Raw genomic sequence first — 17,135 nt, 5'->3', positions numbered from 1 at the left:
TGCGGTCAACAACGCAGAGTTGAAAACGCTGGTGAAGAGGTGAGCCAGAAGAGTTCGACTGGCGCGCGCAAATTTCACTTTAAGAAAAACACTGCAATGGACATTTGGATAAAACCAAGGTAGCATGAAGCCTACCTACTGCAAAGGTGAATTATACTCTCACCAACGCAAGAGCAGTTTTTAAGCTAACATTTCTAAATTATGTTTGAAACAGAATAACTTCTTTTAAACCTTCCTTTATGAAAACCTGGAAAACTGGGACATTTAGTCTGAAACAATAAAACATTTCCTTCTTTTAAAAACTTGCATTTTTACGTTTCAAGTTTACAAGGTTAAGCATCGTGATTGTGATTAATCTCAGCACTACTCGGATTCAATTTTTTTAATCGACTGGCAGCACTAATTTGAGCTGCTGAAGACCGCTATGGCTTGTGGTTCAGGGGCATTAGGCGTGAGAAGTAACGTATTCATTCAAAGAACTGCATTAAATCCAACTAACTAAAAGAACATTAGATGATGTGGTTTGTATAAAATGGCTTCTCTCTTTATTGTACGATAGACAACTATAAGCATAAACTCACCTCCATGTTCCTTCTTGAGCATTTGGTCGATGACGACTCGTCTGATGAAGAAGACTCCGCCCACAGGGATGGACGCTTATCCTGAACTGCACGGATGGTGTTGTTGCGGTGATGCATTTCCAGAGAGTTTATCTGACCTCCACCCCTGACCTCGGTGGAGGTCCATGGCCCAGCAGTCTGCAACCTGCCGCTTGAGAACGGCTTCTTCAGATCAGGATTGCGCTTTTTGTTGTGCCAGGGCAAATCTCTGAGGGATGTTGTTTCCAGCTGTGCTCTGGAGCTGCTCAGGAGTGGTGTTGACTGACGGGGATTACAGCTGTTATCCCAGACCAGCTTCTTTGAGGATTGTTTGGCTACATAGCTGGGTGGTCTTGACCTTGGAGTCCCCTGCAACAGCCTCCCATGGGCCTCCAGAAGGCGGCAGAGGAAGATGGCTTTCTCTAGCTCGAACTCTCGCCTGTGGTGAAATTTATAATCTGCCCGTTTCCCATTTATCTTTTCATACAGCGTGAGCAGCAACTGCTCCAGCTTTGATTGTTCACCGCCGAGACAAAAGCCGTCTTCCCCCGGGGACTGTGCCTTGCTTTTTATTTGTCCCTCTTTGGCCAGAAGATGTCTGCTTTGGTTTCGGTCCTTTAGGCAAAAACGCCTGGCTGCCAGCTCCCTCACGGTCCTCTTATGTTCCCGCTCTGCCTCTCTTCGCAGGCTCCGAAGCTCCACGCCGAGCTGCCCGCAGGCCCACAGTGTTTGGATCTTCTCTGCCTCCAAGTCGGCCTGCAGCCTCTCCAGCTCTCGTATGTAGTCCGTCTGGTTCTGGCATGACCTCTTGGACAACAGGGCCAGAGGGTTATCCCTGTCTTCTCTCATGCTGCCTCATTCACAGCACAACATGCAAGTAGGGTTCGAGTAGTTTTTATTATTATTTTTTTATTTCTATACTGGAGGGCATGCATCAAAACAGGAAAGAGGAGCAGGTGAGTGATGGCTGGATGGTTAGCAGACATGCAGCATGCATTTTTTTCTTTTTTTTTAACACTGGACCAGTGGAAAGATGAGACTGTAGAAGGTGAGGGAGAAATGGAAAAGTGATGCAGATTCATTTGTTAAAAGAAAAAAAAAAGAAATCAGATGAAGAATTTTAGTATTGTAATAGCTCAGATAGCTTAGGAATTTCTTCATGGTGTGGTGATTTATGCAAAAATTAACAAATATCAAATAAGAAAAGGCTGTAAAAACTAGATGGAAAATCTCTTAAAACCAACAATCATAGATGGGGTGTTTTACTCTTATAAAGCTACTGCTGTTGCTGGCTGCAGGCCTGTGACTATCAGCCTATTATATTCTCAGTATTACTTTATAAACAGCAGAATGGCAAAAAATAAATAAATAAAAGAAAACTTACACAATTTAGCAGAAGTCTATTAAATATTTGTATCTTCAGTCTATGAATAAAGTACTTATCTTTATAACTGTATTTATGTTATAGTATTTTACTGTCTTTTAAAAAGTCAATAAAACCAGTTTTATTTTTATTTTTTTAGTCAAAGTCATGATTTTATCTAAGCTATCTTGAAATAAAAATCTCATACCAGCTTTTGCGAATCATCAACTATGGAAAAAATTATTGTCATTTTTAACAAAAACAAATTCATACTGTATTGTTAAAAGCAATTGAAAACATAATTGTTTGTTTGGAACATGCCTCATCATATATTATCCTATACTGCAGCTTATTTTAAGGGATTTCTAGAGTTTCTACAATTAAATATTTTTTTTCCAACAAAATGCACCAAATATGATATTCTTACAAAACTGCCAAACAATTGATCATGCTTTTGTTTGATATATTCTTTGGTGAAGTCATATTCCCTGTAACTGGACTGAGTACTTGTTCTCAAATTTAAAATGTAGCAGACGAGCACGTCCGTGTATTTTCTGTCGGAGCAACAAGTTAATAAGCGAACTTTCCTATTCCTATTTAACGGTGCAATAAACCGTGCTAGTGATGTTTCAGTGGATGCTGCTGGACGCCGACATGGAAACTTCGCTAACACAAGCTAATTAACAAGCTTAACTTTGCAATGCCAAACAGAAGCATTCTGTCAATTAGCTCAATTGTTTAATGTTATGCAGTTAAATAAAATAAAGTGTGTAGTATTTTAGGGTTGGCACGGCTAAATGCTAATACGTTTGATTAGCAACAGTTAGCTAAGTTTTCTAGCTTGAACTTATATGAAACTCACCTCTTAGCGGACACTACTGTTATAGTTGACTTTCGCCAATGGAGACATCTTCTTTTAACCACAGCTCTTATATCGACAGAAAAAGTTCATGCGCAAACTCTGTCTCTCAAAATTAGTGTTTAAAGGTCCACAGAGTCATGGACTAAGAGGTTTGTTTATCTGCCGCTGTCCAACGCACTGTCCCCATCCACCGTTATCCTGTTGGCGAGCACCAGTGCTGCTTTCAAGTCTACTTTGCGATGTCTGTTCATAATTTTAATACCCGTATTCCGTAACTTTTTCGTCAATTAATCTCGACTTTCATCACCAATACAAACAAGTCGGAAATTCGTGATAGTTTAAGGAATTAGATTCTTCGGCATAGTAGATTTTAAATAGGGTTCGGTATAACATTTATCCAAATGTACACGTTTTGGTTATGTGTCACTCAAGAGGTGTTTATATATATTTATGCAATTACATATTACTTCTCTCTCTAAGGAAAAAGGTTCTAAAAAAGTGCTTAAAATTTATTCGTCCGTGTATTTTTAGCCTTAGTAATCAATTAGTTAACGCTAGATTAGATCGTAAATACAGCATTATTGATAGTACTTGAACGCAACGCGCTCACAGCGTTTATCTCAGTATATGGGACTTGAGTGACCACTAGTGGTTACATTCTGCAATTAAAGGTCAAGAAATGTGAACGCAATATCTTAAAAGAAACGAATAAAGTTTTAAAATTAGTTGTAGTTGTAGAAGTGGTAGTAATATATTAAGTTGTCATAAATATAGCCTAATAATAATGCAGAATAGTCCTTCAATAATCCAAAAGCCTGTAATTCTTTTTGAAGTAACCCATATTTGAAGTATCTTTTATTGCAAAGCCTATCAAAAACAATAATTCTAAAACAAAATTAGAGCAAGAGTTACTTGAAATATGTAATCTGAAATATTTTTTGAGCAACAAAAAAAAAAGACGCAAAAAAAAAAAAAGCCCAGATGCAAATGAGTAAGTCATTCATTACAGAATTCACAGAAAAACTTTGATTTCAATATCCAGGTGTTGGATGACAAGCCTATTGTCGATGCTATGAGTAACACCTGTGCATTATATACTGTATCAAGCCACAATGTTCTAAGTGAAAGCAACCCATTAAGGGGAATTCAATCCGCCTGTGAATTGCAATATAAACTCAGACTTTTGTTGGCTTCATTTATTATGCTGTTCGTGTCTATGTGACATTAATGAAAGAAAAGACATTGGTGTAACTTTAAGAATGTTACACACTTATCATTCCGGAGGAGAAACAAACACAAAAGAGGTCACAGCATATATAAAAAAAAATCAGTAGTCAGAGAAGTTTATTTAGATTTTTAAAAAAAATCACAAAACTAGAAAATAAGGGTGCCAAATGCAAAGAGAAAGATCAATCACTTTAGAAGAATTCATACAAAGAAAAGCGTATGTAGAAAATTTATGCAAATGTTCACATAAGTGTTTGATCAAATAATAGTAACACAGAGAAACCATGAATCACACTGTTCTCTGTTTTCATAGAACAGCTGCATTTATACTTAGATTACATTACATATACGTTGACTCCACTTAGTAATTATAGGTCATTTCTGAAAGTGGTTGCAGTGGACTTTATTTTGGGACGTCAAAGCAAAGGGGCATCAAAATAAAATAAAGCAAATGGAATTTGCAAAACGTTTTCAAGCCATTTGAAAATTAATCCTTGTTTGATTTTTTGATGATTGAACTGGAATTTATTGAGTGCTACAGTTGAATACACAAATAAGTCGCTCAATAAATCTTCATATATGTTGACATTTCAATAAAATTGGAAATTAACACTTAAAACAAATAGGTACATCCATAAATAATTGTTGGTATGTTTTAATAATTTAATAAAAAGCTACTGTGCTGGTTAACCAATCAGAAGTTAGAGTCTGATAGCTGTATTGGATTATCATATGCATATCATTAGAGTGTCAGAAGAAATTCAAGTAACATAAGAACAGTTCAACTAAAAGAAAAGAAAACCAGGATAATATTTAATCAGCTTATTATCCTGTAGTTAGGTCAGAAATGTTGCTGTAGATAAACGGAAACTTGACCTCTTTGGTTGTCACCTACCGGCTTTTGTCAAGATATAATCCACAAGAACACATTGTTCAATAAGATCCACATGACCTTGATGAAGTGCTTCCCGAAAGGTAATTATTTGGCAAATACACAGAAATGCATCAATCCTCCAAGGTATGTGCATGTCATTTCAATATCATGTCTAATTCCTTCAGCGCCAGTCTGGCTGCTGCTTCCATAGTAATTCAGTACTTTTTTATTTTCTCAGTGATCTTTTTCTGTCTTTATTGGCTCATAACGAAGCCATAGCAGTTCAGAGAGTCTCAGCTGCGTTCAAAGGGGCAGTTAGGAGTTATATACAAATAGAGAGCTTCAGGACACAAGCCAGAGTTATCACTCAGTGTCCGTGGGCTGCTCGCTCTCTGATACCCATCTTGGTGCTCATGTGTGGCACAGAGGAGTCAAAAAGGACAGGCAGCCATTAATCCTGTGTCCTGCAGCTTTCATTCTCTTCTGCCAGTTGAATGCAAGATGTTGTCCTAAACGTATTAGGACGCATTAGTAAAACTAACACAGACCTTCGAAAAAAAGAACATCGTACAACTGGTGTGATGTCTGGGTTGACTTCACTGCTTCAAGACTAATTGATTGTTTCCTCTCAACCAGAGAAAGAAGTCATCCCTCTGTCAGTTCACGCCCTGAACTGTGAGTGCACTTGGTTCATGAAGCAAGTCAATGATCCAAAGCAAGTCCATTGCTGAATGATTAAATGGTTGGGGTGCCCTTAAATCCAACAGAGAGGGCATGTCTCCAAAAATGAACAACATTGTTCCTGAGTCCATATGCAAACTGTAATTTCTGTGTTTTATCTTGCTCTGAATGGCCTTTAAATCCATGCTGTTACATGACTCTTCAGGTCTTAATAAGGTCTTCTGCTTTTGTTCGATGGTTGATCAGAGAATCATCCTTTCTCCATTTAGGTTCTTTATGCATGAGGTTGAAGAAGAGTTAGTGAGTTGAATTCATGAATTCCATTTATTAGGACTAAAATACAGCGCTGGTCCATTTGTTCATGCTATGTTTCTAGTTCTCTTTGTTGGCCTGAAGAGGGCGTTCCCTAATGTGTCACTTCCTTTAACCTTAGCTTTGCAAGCGTGTGCTCTCTCTGTGCGCTGTATGTCTATATAAGCATGGCCAAAAGAGATGGAGGAAAACACAGCCTTATTTATTCTCAGGTCCACATTCCCCTCTGGTTTAAGCCAGTACTTGGTTAAAGGGGATATAAAAAAAATCGATTTTTAAGCTACTGCTCAGGGCAACGCTGGTAAAAAATGTTGTTAAAGGGTTAATGGAGGAGTGATGTTGTGAAGAGTATCAAAAAGACCAAGCGTTTCTTAAAGACACATGGAATAAATTATGAAGTCAAATTTCTTTGAAGTCATATTCGATACATTTAGGATTTTTATAACAACTGATGGTAACACACCTACTTAATCATGCTATAAAATGGAACAATGTGACTGGAAAACCCCATAATACTGCCTCTCTAAAGAAAGTAGTAGAAAAAATAGTTAAAAAAATATATAGAAATATAAATTGCCTCGGTAATCCTAAACTTGTTGTTTTTTTTTTTTTTAATCTTTTATTTTTTATTTTTTGCATAATTTACCACCTTTAATTCCAACAATGCTGTCGGGCACCTCTTTAAATACGACCCTTAAACCTACACAATGTGGCATTTTAGGTAATTTGTACTGCAAACAACCATTGGAGTAGAGTTCTCTGAATAGGTTTATTCACAGAAATAACCAGAGGCAGGTACGGTGCTGACTTACAGCCTTTTATTCTCTAGACACTTGAGTCTCCTGATTTTTTAATGCTGACCTATCCTGTGAATTACCCTGACTATTTTCACTATTGCTTTGTCTGGGATGTGGCCCTCAAAGGAGAAAGTGGCATCTCCTTACTTAATTTTCAGCCAAGTACCTTTTGTAGTTATGTAATACCAGCAATGTTTTTTTTCTTTTTTGCTACCAAACTGTTTCAAACAAATGTGCTAGATTGAGTTTGTGAGTCTTTTTTTTTTTTTTTTTAATTTACGAATCCCGAATTCATAAAATTCGGGACATAATATGGGAATAATGGAATAAGTTCCCAATTATTTGCGTGTATCTCGCTCTTTTGAAGCCCATCATACCTTTCCCCACCTGGGGGACATGGAACACTAGCTTTCTTCATGACCCACTTCAAATAATTGTGCAAGACAAAAGTGTCCGGATCTCTCACCGTCCTCGTTTGTGTCAATCTCAAATTATAAAAAAAAGGGGTCAAAATATGTCTTATGGCACAACTTGGTGAAAACTTCACACTGTGAGGTTACAGTACAGGTGATCGATGAATATGCTGCCACTCACAATGATCTGCAGCACTGAGATTCTTCTAAAACAGACACCAGAACCCAAATACAATAGGTTGACTTCACCAAAATACCAGCTTGGTAAAACTGACGCCTTCAGAAACGGTGGAAATCCCAACGGGGACTAACCGGTTTGATTACATCGTGGGTTCATTCTCCAGAAATTCAACGGGGGAAGAGAGGACAGAAGTCTTTTTCTTTCACGTCTTTTATTTGGCACAGGCGCTTTGTTTCCCTTTTTCTCTGTACGAGACGAGAGCAAACACCCGAGTCCACGGTAGGGTGTGCAGTCATCTCACAGACAAAGAGACATTTCCAGTCAAAGGCGTGGATTAATACTTCCTACTATCAGTTTTGTTCATTGGTGGGAATGTATGCAATGTGACCGGAGTTGAAAATAAACACACATGCTGGAAAAAAGGATGTCTTCCATTTCCTGTGATTTTGTGCCGTCGAGTGGAAATTTTGTTTTCCTAATATTGCTACAAAAATAACAACCACAGACATCCTAATTTTATTGCAATGTGGTTGAAATAAAAGTAATCTGTCTCTTTCTTTGTTCTGTACATTTATCATCAATCTGAAGGCAATAACTAATCTCTTCTTGCAACTTTTCTTTTTCCTCCCAATTGAGCTCATGTAGCTGTTTCCTCCTGTTACTCTTTTTGATATGCTCAATAATGGAATAATTACATGGGAAGCACTGATACTTATTAAATATGCACAGTGTAACATTTTTACCAGTCTCAAATCCATCACACTTCATGAAATGAATGAGAAATACATCATGGAAATAAATGTATTCTCAGAATAATTTAATTGTAAATTGAATAATTGTATTGGATATGCTCTAAGAATACCAACAGTTAAATAGTGAGTAAACTGACACATTCTAATTATTAGTTATGAAATGAGGCTGACACAAACAAAGTGTTTAGACTGTTTTTAGATAGTTTTTTTTTTTTTTTTCAAATAAAAATCTGAAAAGGTGTTGTTTGGATTTTGTATTCATTACATGTGAATCAATACTTTGCAAAGCTACATTTACAAGTCTGTTTGTGGTGTGCCGCTACCGGATAAGGCATAAAAACAAAGTTGTTGCATCAAAGCTCAAACTCGGTCAGTGGGCCGACGGACAGCTTCTCTGAACTCCCATGTTTAAATCTTTCTCCAGATGCTCTGTTGCTGTATGACTGGACTTTCTGCCAAATAAGCTCTGATTTATTGCAGCTCTGTCTTTATGTTTAGTAACTTTTCAAGTCTATAACAAGTTTTCTTTCAGGATGTACACTAACTGTAGCAGCAAGTTAACAAGCATGAAACTGTGCATTAATAGATGCGAAACAAGCACATTAAGGCAAACAACTTCTGATTAAATTGCTGGGGGTTTTTTAATTGTTTTTTTATATGTAGTACAAAACACACAATGCGAATGCTAATGCTAATGGGCACTCTTGACTACACACAAGAAGATTTAGTAGCTAATGGATCTGATGTTTTCTCTGGTGAGACGCAGTTATTAATAGGTAAACAGACTATGCATCACCTCACCTAAAAAGTTATTTGATAATGCTGCCATAAATCAAATGTTCCCCGTATTTTTTTTATTATTAATAAATAATGATGATAAAGAAGCTATAACACAATATGTGTAAACAGTAAGGACATTTTCGCCATGGCTCAGGAAGGATTGGTCTTTGGCAACAAATGATGAGTTTGCTGCATGAGTCAGATGGGTGTCGGCAGTTTTCATCACACATTTGAAATTAAAGTACTAAAAACTTTTTTTAAGCATTTCTTTGCTTTTTTTTTTATTGCTTTCCATACTAAACACATCTGTGTGTCGAGTCTTTAAAATATTTCCAGTGTTCTGTTGTAACTTCTCAGAATATTTCTGGCAAGTTAACTACTACTCAAAACCGCATTGTAGTTGGTGTTTCTGCAGTACCGTTCATACACCACATTTTGTCATGGAGCTAAATGTGTTTGGGAAAACACACACTGGAGGAGCTGCAGAGCAGAAACTGTCATCCAATCTAAAATTATAGTTTTTATGGAAGCTATAAAATACAAAAAAAAATTGTCAAACAAAAGCTAATGATAAGTGCTGCGTAAAGTTAGCTAAAAAAAAATACTTTGGAAGATGGTGCTTCTGGTCAAATGAGACCAAAACTGAACATTTCAACCTATGTTAAAAAAAAGCAGAAAACTAATTCCAACAACAAAACAAAAATCAATCATCAATCAATCAATCAATCAATCAATAAAAAATGGTGGATTAGTTTCTTCAGCTAATAAAGCTAGTCGGAGTCGATGGAAAAATATTTAGCTGTACAGCTAAATGCAGATCAATTCTGGAGGAAAATTTGTTAAAGTTAAAAACATCTCAAAAGACTTGCAGCTGTAGTTGCAGCAAAAGGTGGCATTTAAATGGAAAAGCTGAATACAAATGCGCAGCATGCTGTTCATATTTTTAATTGTAAAAAAGAAATACAGTTATTCACTACTTTGTGTTGGTCTATACATAAATTCTCACTTGCATACATTGAAGTGTGTAGCAGAAGAAAAAAGAAAATATTTTCTACATGTCAGCCATCAGATTGAGTTTGGCTCAGAATCTTCCAGTTTGCAGCAGCTCTCTGCAATGTGGGAGAGTCCAGTGCACAAACACGAACACACAGAGCCTGAGCCACAGCCTTGCCTCTCTGTCGGCGACTGTGTGCAGGGATGAGCTGGACCGCACCTCCTGAGAGCTCCACCTGAAACTGGAGATGCTGGGATACCAGTAAAGGGTTAGCTTACATTGTCTTTGTGTCTTTCACGCCCCTCCTGCTTCTTTTAAGCTTAGACGGGTACAGGGCGTTAGGATATTAACATACAATGCTGTGGTATTTATTGTTTTACGTAATCCCTGTCACTGAAGCCAGGTACTTATAGTCATGCAGTCCTAAGGAGATGAAAGACCTAAAACACGTAGTGCTGGATACTGGAGTTCTCTCTTGTGTTTGTAGTTTTTAATATTTTCTGTGGGATTTGTGGATTTAAAAAAACTTCCTGCTGGTTCAGCCCTTTTGATTTTGTTTTTTTTTTTTGTTTGTTTTGAGGAGAGGAAACCTATTTTAATCTTCTTTATTTTTCTATTTATTATTTCGGGTCAAGATTAATACTTTTACAACAGGTATGTATTGTTTTTGTAACTTGAATGTAATACAATGACATTTTGCTCATGAGTCATATTTCTGGAACTGCATTTTCTACACTAAATTTATTTGTCATAAAGTGAAAAGGCCGACCTGGAGTGACACAGTCTAACATGCTCTTTAAACAGCTGTTCAAATTCTGATTTCTTTTTATTTATTTACTTCTTTTTTGACAAAAAGAAGAGATTATGAAGGATGTCAGAAACCCAGTTGCTTGATGCGCTGCCAAAGGCACTGATTTTCTGCTCCAAAAAAAAGAGGAGATTCTTCCCGTTAACGGTGGCTGGCGTTGTTGTTCGTCGGTCTATCTCAGACATTAGGGGGTATTTTTGTGGGGCCGAGATCTTTCAGCCATTTCTCAGTGCAGGGAAGTGAGAAGGGAGGGGAAGCAGAGCCGACACAAAAGGCAACATTATTCCCCAGCGGATCTGCGCTACATCCCACCATGAATGGAGTATTGAAAAACATAACATTGGGGACAAGATTGTTTTTCATCCCTCATAACTGAACCATTTGTCCCAGAGTTTCGAGTGGTGCGCTCGTACAGTTTCCAAGGGAGGCAGCCTCGGTTCTCGAGCGCCGGGTTGGTGTTAAAATCCCCCACCTCCCGATTGGACGTTCGATGCCTTTGACTGTGTTGCCTTTGGGCTTCTGAACCTCATGTTTTGAGACAGTTACACACTGGATGAACCTGGGTGAAAGCTGTTTGCAGTCCTTTTGCACCAGCTCCTTTCTACAGACGCTGCTTCCACAGGCTGAAGATAAGCAAAAAGTGCAGTGGCAGAATATTTTAACATCCTCCTCGCTTCTTCCTGCTTTCCGAGACGAGAGGCGCCCCCGCGGTGTCATCGCGGGCCTAAGCGTTTCGGAGGATTCTAGTGACAGATTGCAGGAAGCAGCGTTTATGCCCGACGATGGGGGACCACAGAAAGCAGAAATGTCTTTGTGTGCTACCTAGGCCCGGAATGTCCACTATCTCAAGGGGCCAATATCAAATTCTCCCTTCATCATCCCCTAATACGCATTCCTGGATAAGGTCAGGGGGAATTCTGCACGAGCAGAGAAACAAACAAGCCAGGGCAGGGCGCTGAGTTTTTGTGAATTACAGCGTGTCTCTTGCGGCTGTTCTCAAAGGTCGCTCAGATGTTTGGGTTTTAAAGTGTCCGCAGGTGTTAGCTTTGGCACAAACACTGGATGTACATCAGACGGCAATAACTGATGGTTCAAACCCAATCAATAAAGTGTGTTGCACTCCACAGTAGATCAGTTGAAAGTGTGTGTCAGATATATAATTTTTTCCCCCCGTTGGATTATCAGACCGCTGCACCCAACTTTAGAGCATCCTCTTGACGTTCTGAGGAAGTCGCTGATGTTACTATCTGACTGATTACTGAGTGATCCCTATGAATCCTGACATTCCCTTTCCGAAGGAAAATCCCCTGGAAAACACGGACAAAGGTATCGGCCTCTGATTGTAACACAAGCCTTCTCCAGCTGCTGGTGTTGCTCAAAACCCCAAACCTCTTCCCCTCCACCCCCCAACCCCATTGGTCAGTGCAACTCTCCCTCCAAATCTGGGTTTGAGGGTGGCCATTTTGTGCACGTTAGTCCTGATTGGATCAGAAGCTGGTGGCTGTAGAGATGCACTCAGAGATCTTTTAATGTTCATAAAGTGATCTCTGGAAATGGCGTCTCTTCGAGCGGACTGAAACGACCATCCAAACCCCGCTACATCACAGTGACAACAGCCGCAGGCCGTGCCAGATAAAACAATCCAATACTATAATCAGACCACTCCAAACCAGGACAATGAATACTGATTGTTTTTCAGTTGTAGAAAAGTGTCTGCCACGCTGGAGGCTGTTGCGAGTCTGGAACGCATGCAGCTCTGGACTCTGGGTGCCCCTGATGAGAGTAAACTGAGAGTCTGTAACTGTGTGTGTTGCAGCCAGATGGTGAGTCAGACAGCCATGCGAGGCCAGCGTGGGGCGGAGAGCGAGTGCAGGTGCTGGAACCCGGCCGTTTGGCTCCTGGTGTCCCTGCTGGCTTCCTTTGTGTTGGTGCCGCTCGGCTTGCTGAGACTAGGTAGGTCTGGTGGGGGGCCTGGGGTACTCGGGGTTTATCTAAAAATAACTGGCAGACCTAAAGCTACTTAAATATGTACCAACATGATATGTAATAGAGGTAGCAATATGGTAAAGTATAGTACAACTAGAACATTTGTATTTTGATTTAAACATCACAGGTGTCTTATGAAATCTTTAAAATGGAAAAGACGTTTTCAGAGAACATTCTTTTTTAAATGATTCACTGTGGTGAAGATTTAAAGAGTCAACACACACAAAAAAAGCAAATCTCTCCTTTTTTCATGTGTTGTTTGCCTGCAGTGCTGTGAAAAATATTCCCCCCCATTACCGATTTCATCTGTTTTTGCCGTTTTATCACATTTAATTGTTCACATGATCAATAATGAGTTAATTTAATAAAAGATTAAAGCTATCCAGAACAAGCGGAAGTTTTATTAAAACTGAATTTCACCAGTCAGACTATCCGCTGAGATCAACAACCCTGTGTGCTTTCACAGAATGCAGTCGAGTTTCCAGAACCAAATGGGCGTGGCTTACAGCTCACTGAATTCACTTGAGCGATGCCGAGACATGCGGGGGGTTTCCCCAAAGTGAAATCCCCAAAGAGGCTGGGTTCTATGTTTCAATGCTCTTCCATTGTTTTAAATCCTGCTAATGCTTTTCATATATGTAGGTGCAGTTCTCACATACACCATCCTTTACATGCAATTACACATCAGATTCTGAAGAACAACATATCTCTAAGTTCGTCACTGGAAAATTGTACGGTGCCTTGCTTTGTGCACAATGTGGACTTATGTTGTTTCTGCAGGTGTCTTCACTCTGTACAATATCCCTATGTCACATTTGCTCTGCAATTCCAATGTATACTGGCAACCACGTGAGACTACCAAGTCGCATCAGGGTCGTAGTGTTGGTGTCGGGACCTTAGTTTGATGGCAAACTAATGAATATGCGTAGATCACAAACCAAACGGAGGATAGGGCTACGGTCATTAAAGTTAATCTGTTTGCAAAGACTTTCAAAAATCTTTTATTTGATAGCCTTAGTGAGAGACAATATTCACAAATGGTGAAATCAAGGAAAAGTTGTTAAGTCTCTTAGGAGAGGTCTGCCTAACAAAATTACTCTAAAAGGTCACTGATGACTCTCCACAACTCAATACAACAGTCAATGTTAAATCAGAAACTTAACAGTAAGAAAAGAAACTTGGCAAAACTAGTGTCCAGTTTTGTCAGTCCACTTTGAAATGGATCAAAACCTCAACAAAACCAAAGGGATGTTTTCAAGCAGCCTTGTCAAAGTCTGGCTTTAGATGCTGTCGTGACGTTAAACAGTCTATTCATCTCCGAAGCCCTGCGATGTGGCCGGCTAAAACGGTTCTTCGAAGAAGAGTTGTTAGTCCAAGGGTGGCACAGATAGCTATGAAGGGCTGATTGCTTTTCATGAAACTGCCAGACGTGTGTGGGAAGATTATCCCTGGTGATCGATGTCTGATATTAAAATCTGACTATTTGAAATGTGTGTGATTTAAAAAAAGAAAAAGAAAAAGCACAAGCAGAAGCAATTTTAACATTTCCCCAACACCATATGCATGTGTATTAACATTTGATTGTGATAACCAATTCCATTAAATTTGATCTGTTGGCAAGAAAATCAGCTTCTCTGAATTCATGTTAACTACTCATGCAATACTTTTAACTACCTGTAGTGGGAGCAGTTTACCACTTATCCTTTCTGGGTCTTGGAGGATGTTTCTACAGGAAATAACTGGACGGATATTTAAGATTTCTTTTAAAGTGAGACTCATGTCTCTGTTAGTGATGGTTGCCTTGACGACGCACGCGTCTTGGTACAGAGTCCTAAATGAATATTGTTTTACACTATATACTATATTCATCAAAACAGACCATAATTCACTTGAGCCTAAGCATAATAAGTATATCAACAATCACAATAAAGATGAATTAAATCTAAAGTTAATTATAATTTTTAGATATGAAATTACCCAGGCAACTCAGTACCATGTCAGCTTCAGCTGAGATTATTTGGAAAATATGAGCAGAACTCATGTTTTAAACTTTGTTTGCTGTCAAATCTTAGGAATATATATCCTTGTAAATTACAACATATTTTATTATCATTATTTTTAACATAAAACCTAATAAGCAGAAGGTTTTCAAAGGGCAAGGGGGACCAACAAAATATCTTGGGACTCGGGAATCAGCTACAGATAAATTAAAGTGGTGAACCATAAAAAACTAATAATAAAATAATAGTAAAAAAATAATTAAAGAAAATAAATAAATGACAGGAATGATCACTGCCCACAGGTCAAAAATGATAAAAACTATGGAAAACAAAAACTGCCACAATTCACTGAATAAATTAAGTTTTTCAAATTTATTTTAATTTGCCATTAATAACTTCAAATTGGACAAAAAAAGTAGATTATATACACTTCCAAATCTACAGTCTGGTTTAAACATAGAGGTAACATTTCAGCTACACCGTCTCTTTTTTAGTGTAAAGTTAGAGAATTGACGACCACGCTAAATAAAAAATGTTTTGTCTACCACAACATAAAACCACTGCATAATAATAAAAAAAGTTGGTTCCAAGAATCAAGGCCAAAAACTGGAAATGAATGGGACACATGAGCTGATTATTTGTGAATTTAGGCCGAAAACACACGGCGGAGTCCCTGATAACGCTTCAGGACCGGTTGTACCTACGGGCGAACTCCCTGTAGATGGGAGCCTTTGTGTCTGTGGGTACTGTCTGCCCCCTGCTTTCCTCTCAGACCTGGCCAAAGCCCTGCAGCCGTTTCAAAAGGGAGACACGATCAATGTCACTCTGTGAAACAACCCATGCAGGGACAATTGTTTACATGCGCCGACATCTGCGCCGTCTGGTTTTATCCTATTGCAGAGTCTATAGATGTGAGCCTTGCTGACTTTGTTTTTCTGTTTTGTATTTTCAGGAGGCATGAAGATAAACAAACGAACTCTAAGCAGTAAGTAACATTCAGTTATTAATTTCTTTCTTTTTTTTCACAATTCGCAGAATTCAAAATCTCATACAAGAAAGAATACAAGAGGTGAAGAGTAACCAGCATGTGACACCATGAAAGCTTCTGCTTAGCCGTATTAGCACATTGCTCATGCCTTTGTGTCACAAACAAATAAAGGAGGTTGGGAATTGACCTACATAAGAAGTGGTTGTCACACAAAGGTCATCCTGATGTCTTTGTAAAGGTGTTGGAATCTGAGATACTAATCAGCAGTCAGTGGAGTGTCCTCCATCTGAGTTAAGAAACAGCACTTTTAAATGCACTTGAACCAAGTGAATAAGAACATCTTTGTCATTTTTTTTTAAAAGTTACTTGTATAAAGGCTTGTATTTAGGATGCATGGTTAGGGTGAAGAGTTAAAAGAGTGAAGAGTTGAAAGGATTATAGTTTTTGGAACCTGAGGTGTCACCCTCTGCTGACCATTACAAAGTTTTCAGGTCCAAAGGCCTCATGCCACCTGCTTGTTCACAGCAAAAAAAAAAAAAAAGAGAAAAAAAGGGGAAAAAGTTTAGTAAACATCATTTCTGGGGCTTCATGTGGTTTTTCAGCTCACACAAACAAAAACATAAACATAATATTTGTTTGGCATACTTTCCATGAGCAGTTTTCTTGGTTTTATGGAACATGAGCTTTAAATTAATGCTCCAGAACACCGCAAATCATAGAAAAGAGAAGTACACCGCTCTTTTGTGAAAAAATGTGTAAATAAAAAACAGCTTTCAGTGGTTTTAGTTCTAAGCGTCAGCTAAAATAAAACTGCTCTTCATTTTCATCTGTTGAAATCAGTTAAACTTGTAATGTGATCTTATTCACTACTTTGTCAATTTAAAAATATCTTTATGCCGTACAGCGCAGACTTACCCTGGACTCCATTAGTCAGTGGACTGAAGGGAAATGTATTGAAAACCAGAACAACTTTGACTGTTTTCATTTAAAAAATGACAATGAGGATGTGAAAAACATGACCCAAGTGTGTGGTATTACAAGCAGCTAAAGTACATGTGAGAGTTTATTCGAGATTTGAGTGTTCATGTAGGAAAACTCATAAAAGAGAACTGCCTAATTAAAATTTTACAAAGGATTTTAATTTTAAAGTTATTTATACAATTAATTTGCTTTCCACAGGAAAGACTGGAACTAGACTGTGTACCTGCTTGTCACTTCTATTTTTATTTATTTTTTGATGCATCTAAATATTTTATAACAAGCCAATTTTATTAGCAGAAAAGGGTAGCCTTTGCAAATTAATTTTTTTATGTTGATGTCATTATTCCAACCAAGCAACCTGGCAGTTTAAAAAATATCATAATAAATTACTTAATTGTGACCATAATTTTCTGGTTAAATTATCAAAAAACAAAAAAGAAATTCAGGAACAGATCAGAAACAAGGACACTGACATCCATCAGTATGGAAAAGGTCACATTTCTGAGGCTTTGGGAGTCCAAAGCCTCAGAAATGTGA

General features: G+C 38.2%; 1 protein-coding gene and 1 long non-coding RNA gene across 4 annotated transcripts in view; one reads left to right on the top strand and one right to left on the bottom strand.

Annotated features, from left to right (window-relative positions):
- tspoap1 (TSPO associated protein 1) overlaps positions 1–3,047 on the bottom strand; it is a 69,732-nt gene extending 66,685 nt beyond the window's left edge. For all 3 annotated transcript variants that reach the window (XM_016668227.1, XM_016668228.1, XM_016668231.1), the window contains exons 1-2: positions 2,825–3,047; positions 582–1,638 (exon numbers count right to left, since the gene is read on the bottom strand). In XM_016668227.1, the coding sequence (XP_016523713.1) occupies positions 582–1,448 (867 nt within the window). In that variant the 5' untranslated portion in view covers positions 1,449–1,638; positions 2,825–3,047. The remainder of the gene's footprint in view (positions 1–581; positions 1,639–2,824) is intronic.
- Positions 3,048–10,248: 7,201 nt separating this feature from the next.
- LOC107835594 (uncharacterized) lies at positions 10,249–16,899 on the top strand. Its single transcript, XR_001661399.1, has 3 exons — positions 10,249–10,489; positions 12,460–12,596; positions 15,585–16,899. It is a non-coding gene; the product is annotated as an uncharacterized LOC107835594 (long non-coding RNA).
- The last annotated feature ends 236 nt before the right edge of the window (positions 16,900–17,135 follow it).

This window comes from Poecilia formosa, unplaced genomic scaffold, assembly GCF_000485575.1.
Source record: "Poecilia formosa unplaced genomic scaffold, Poecilia_formosa-5.1.2 Scaffold14, whole genome shotgun sequence".
Taxonomy (NCBI): Eukaryota; Metazoa; Chordata; class Actinopteri; order Cyprinodontiformes; family Poeciliidae; genus Poecilia; species Poecilia formosa.
Note: the sequence above shows the minus strand (reverse complement) of the source record. Positions and strands in the feature narration are given on the sequence as shown.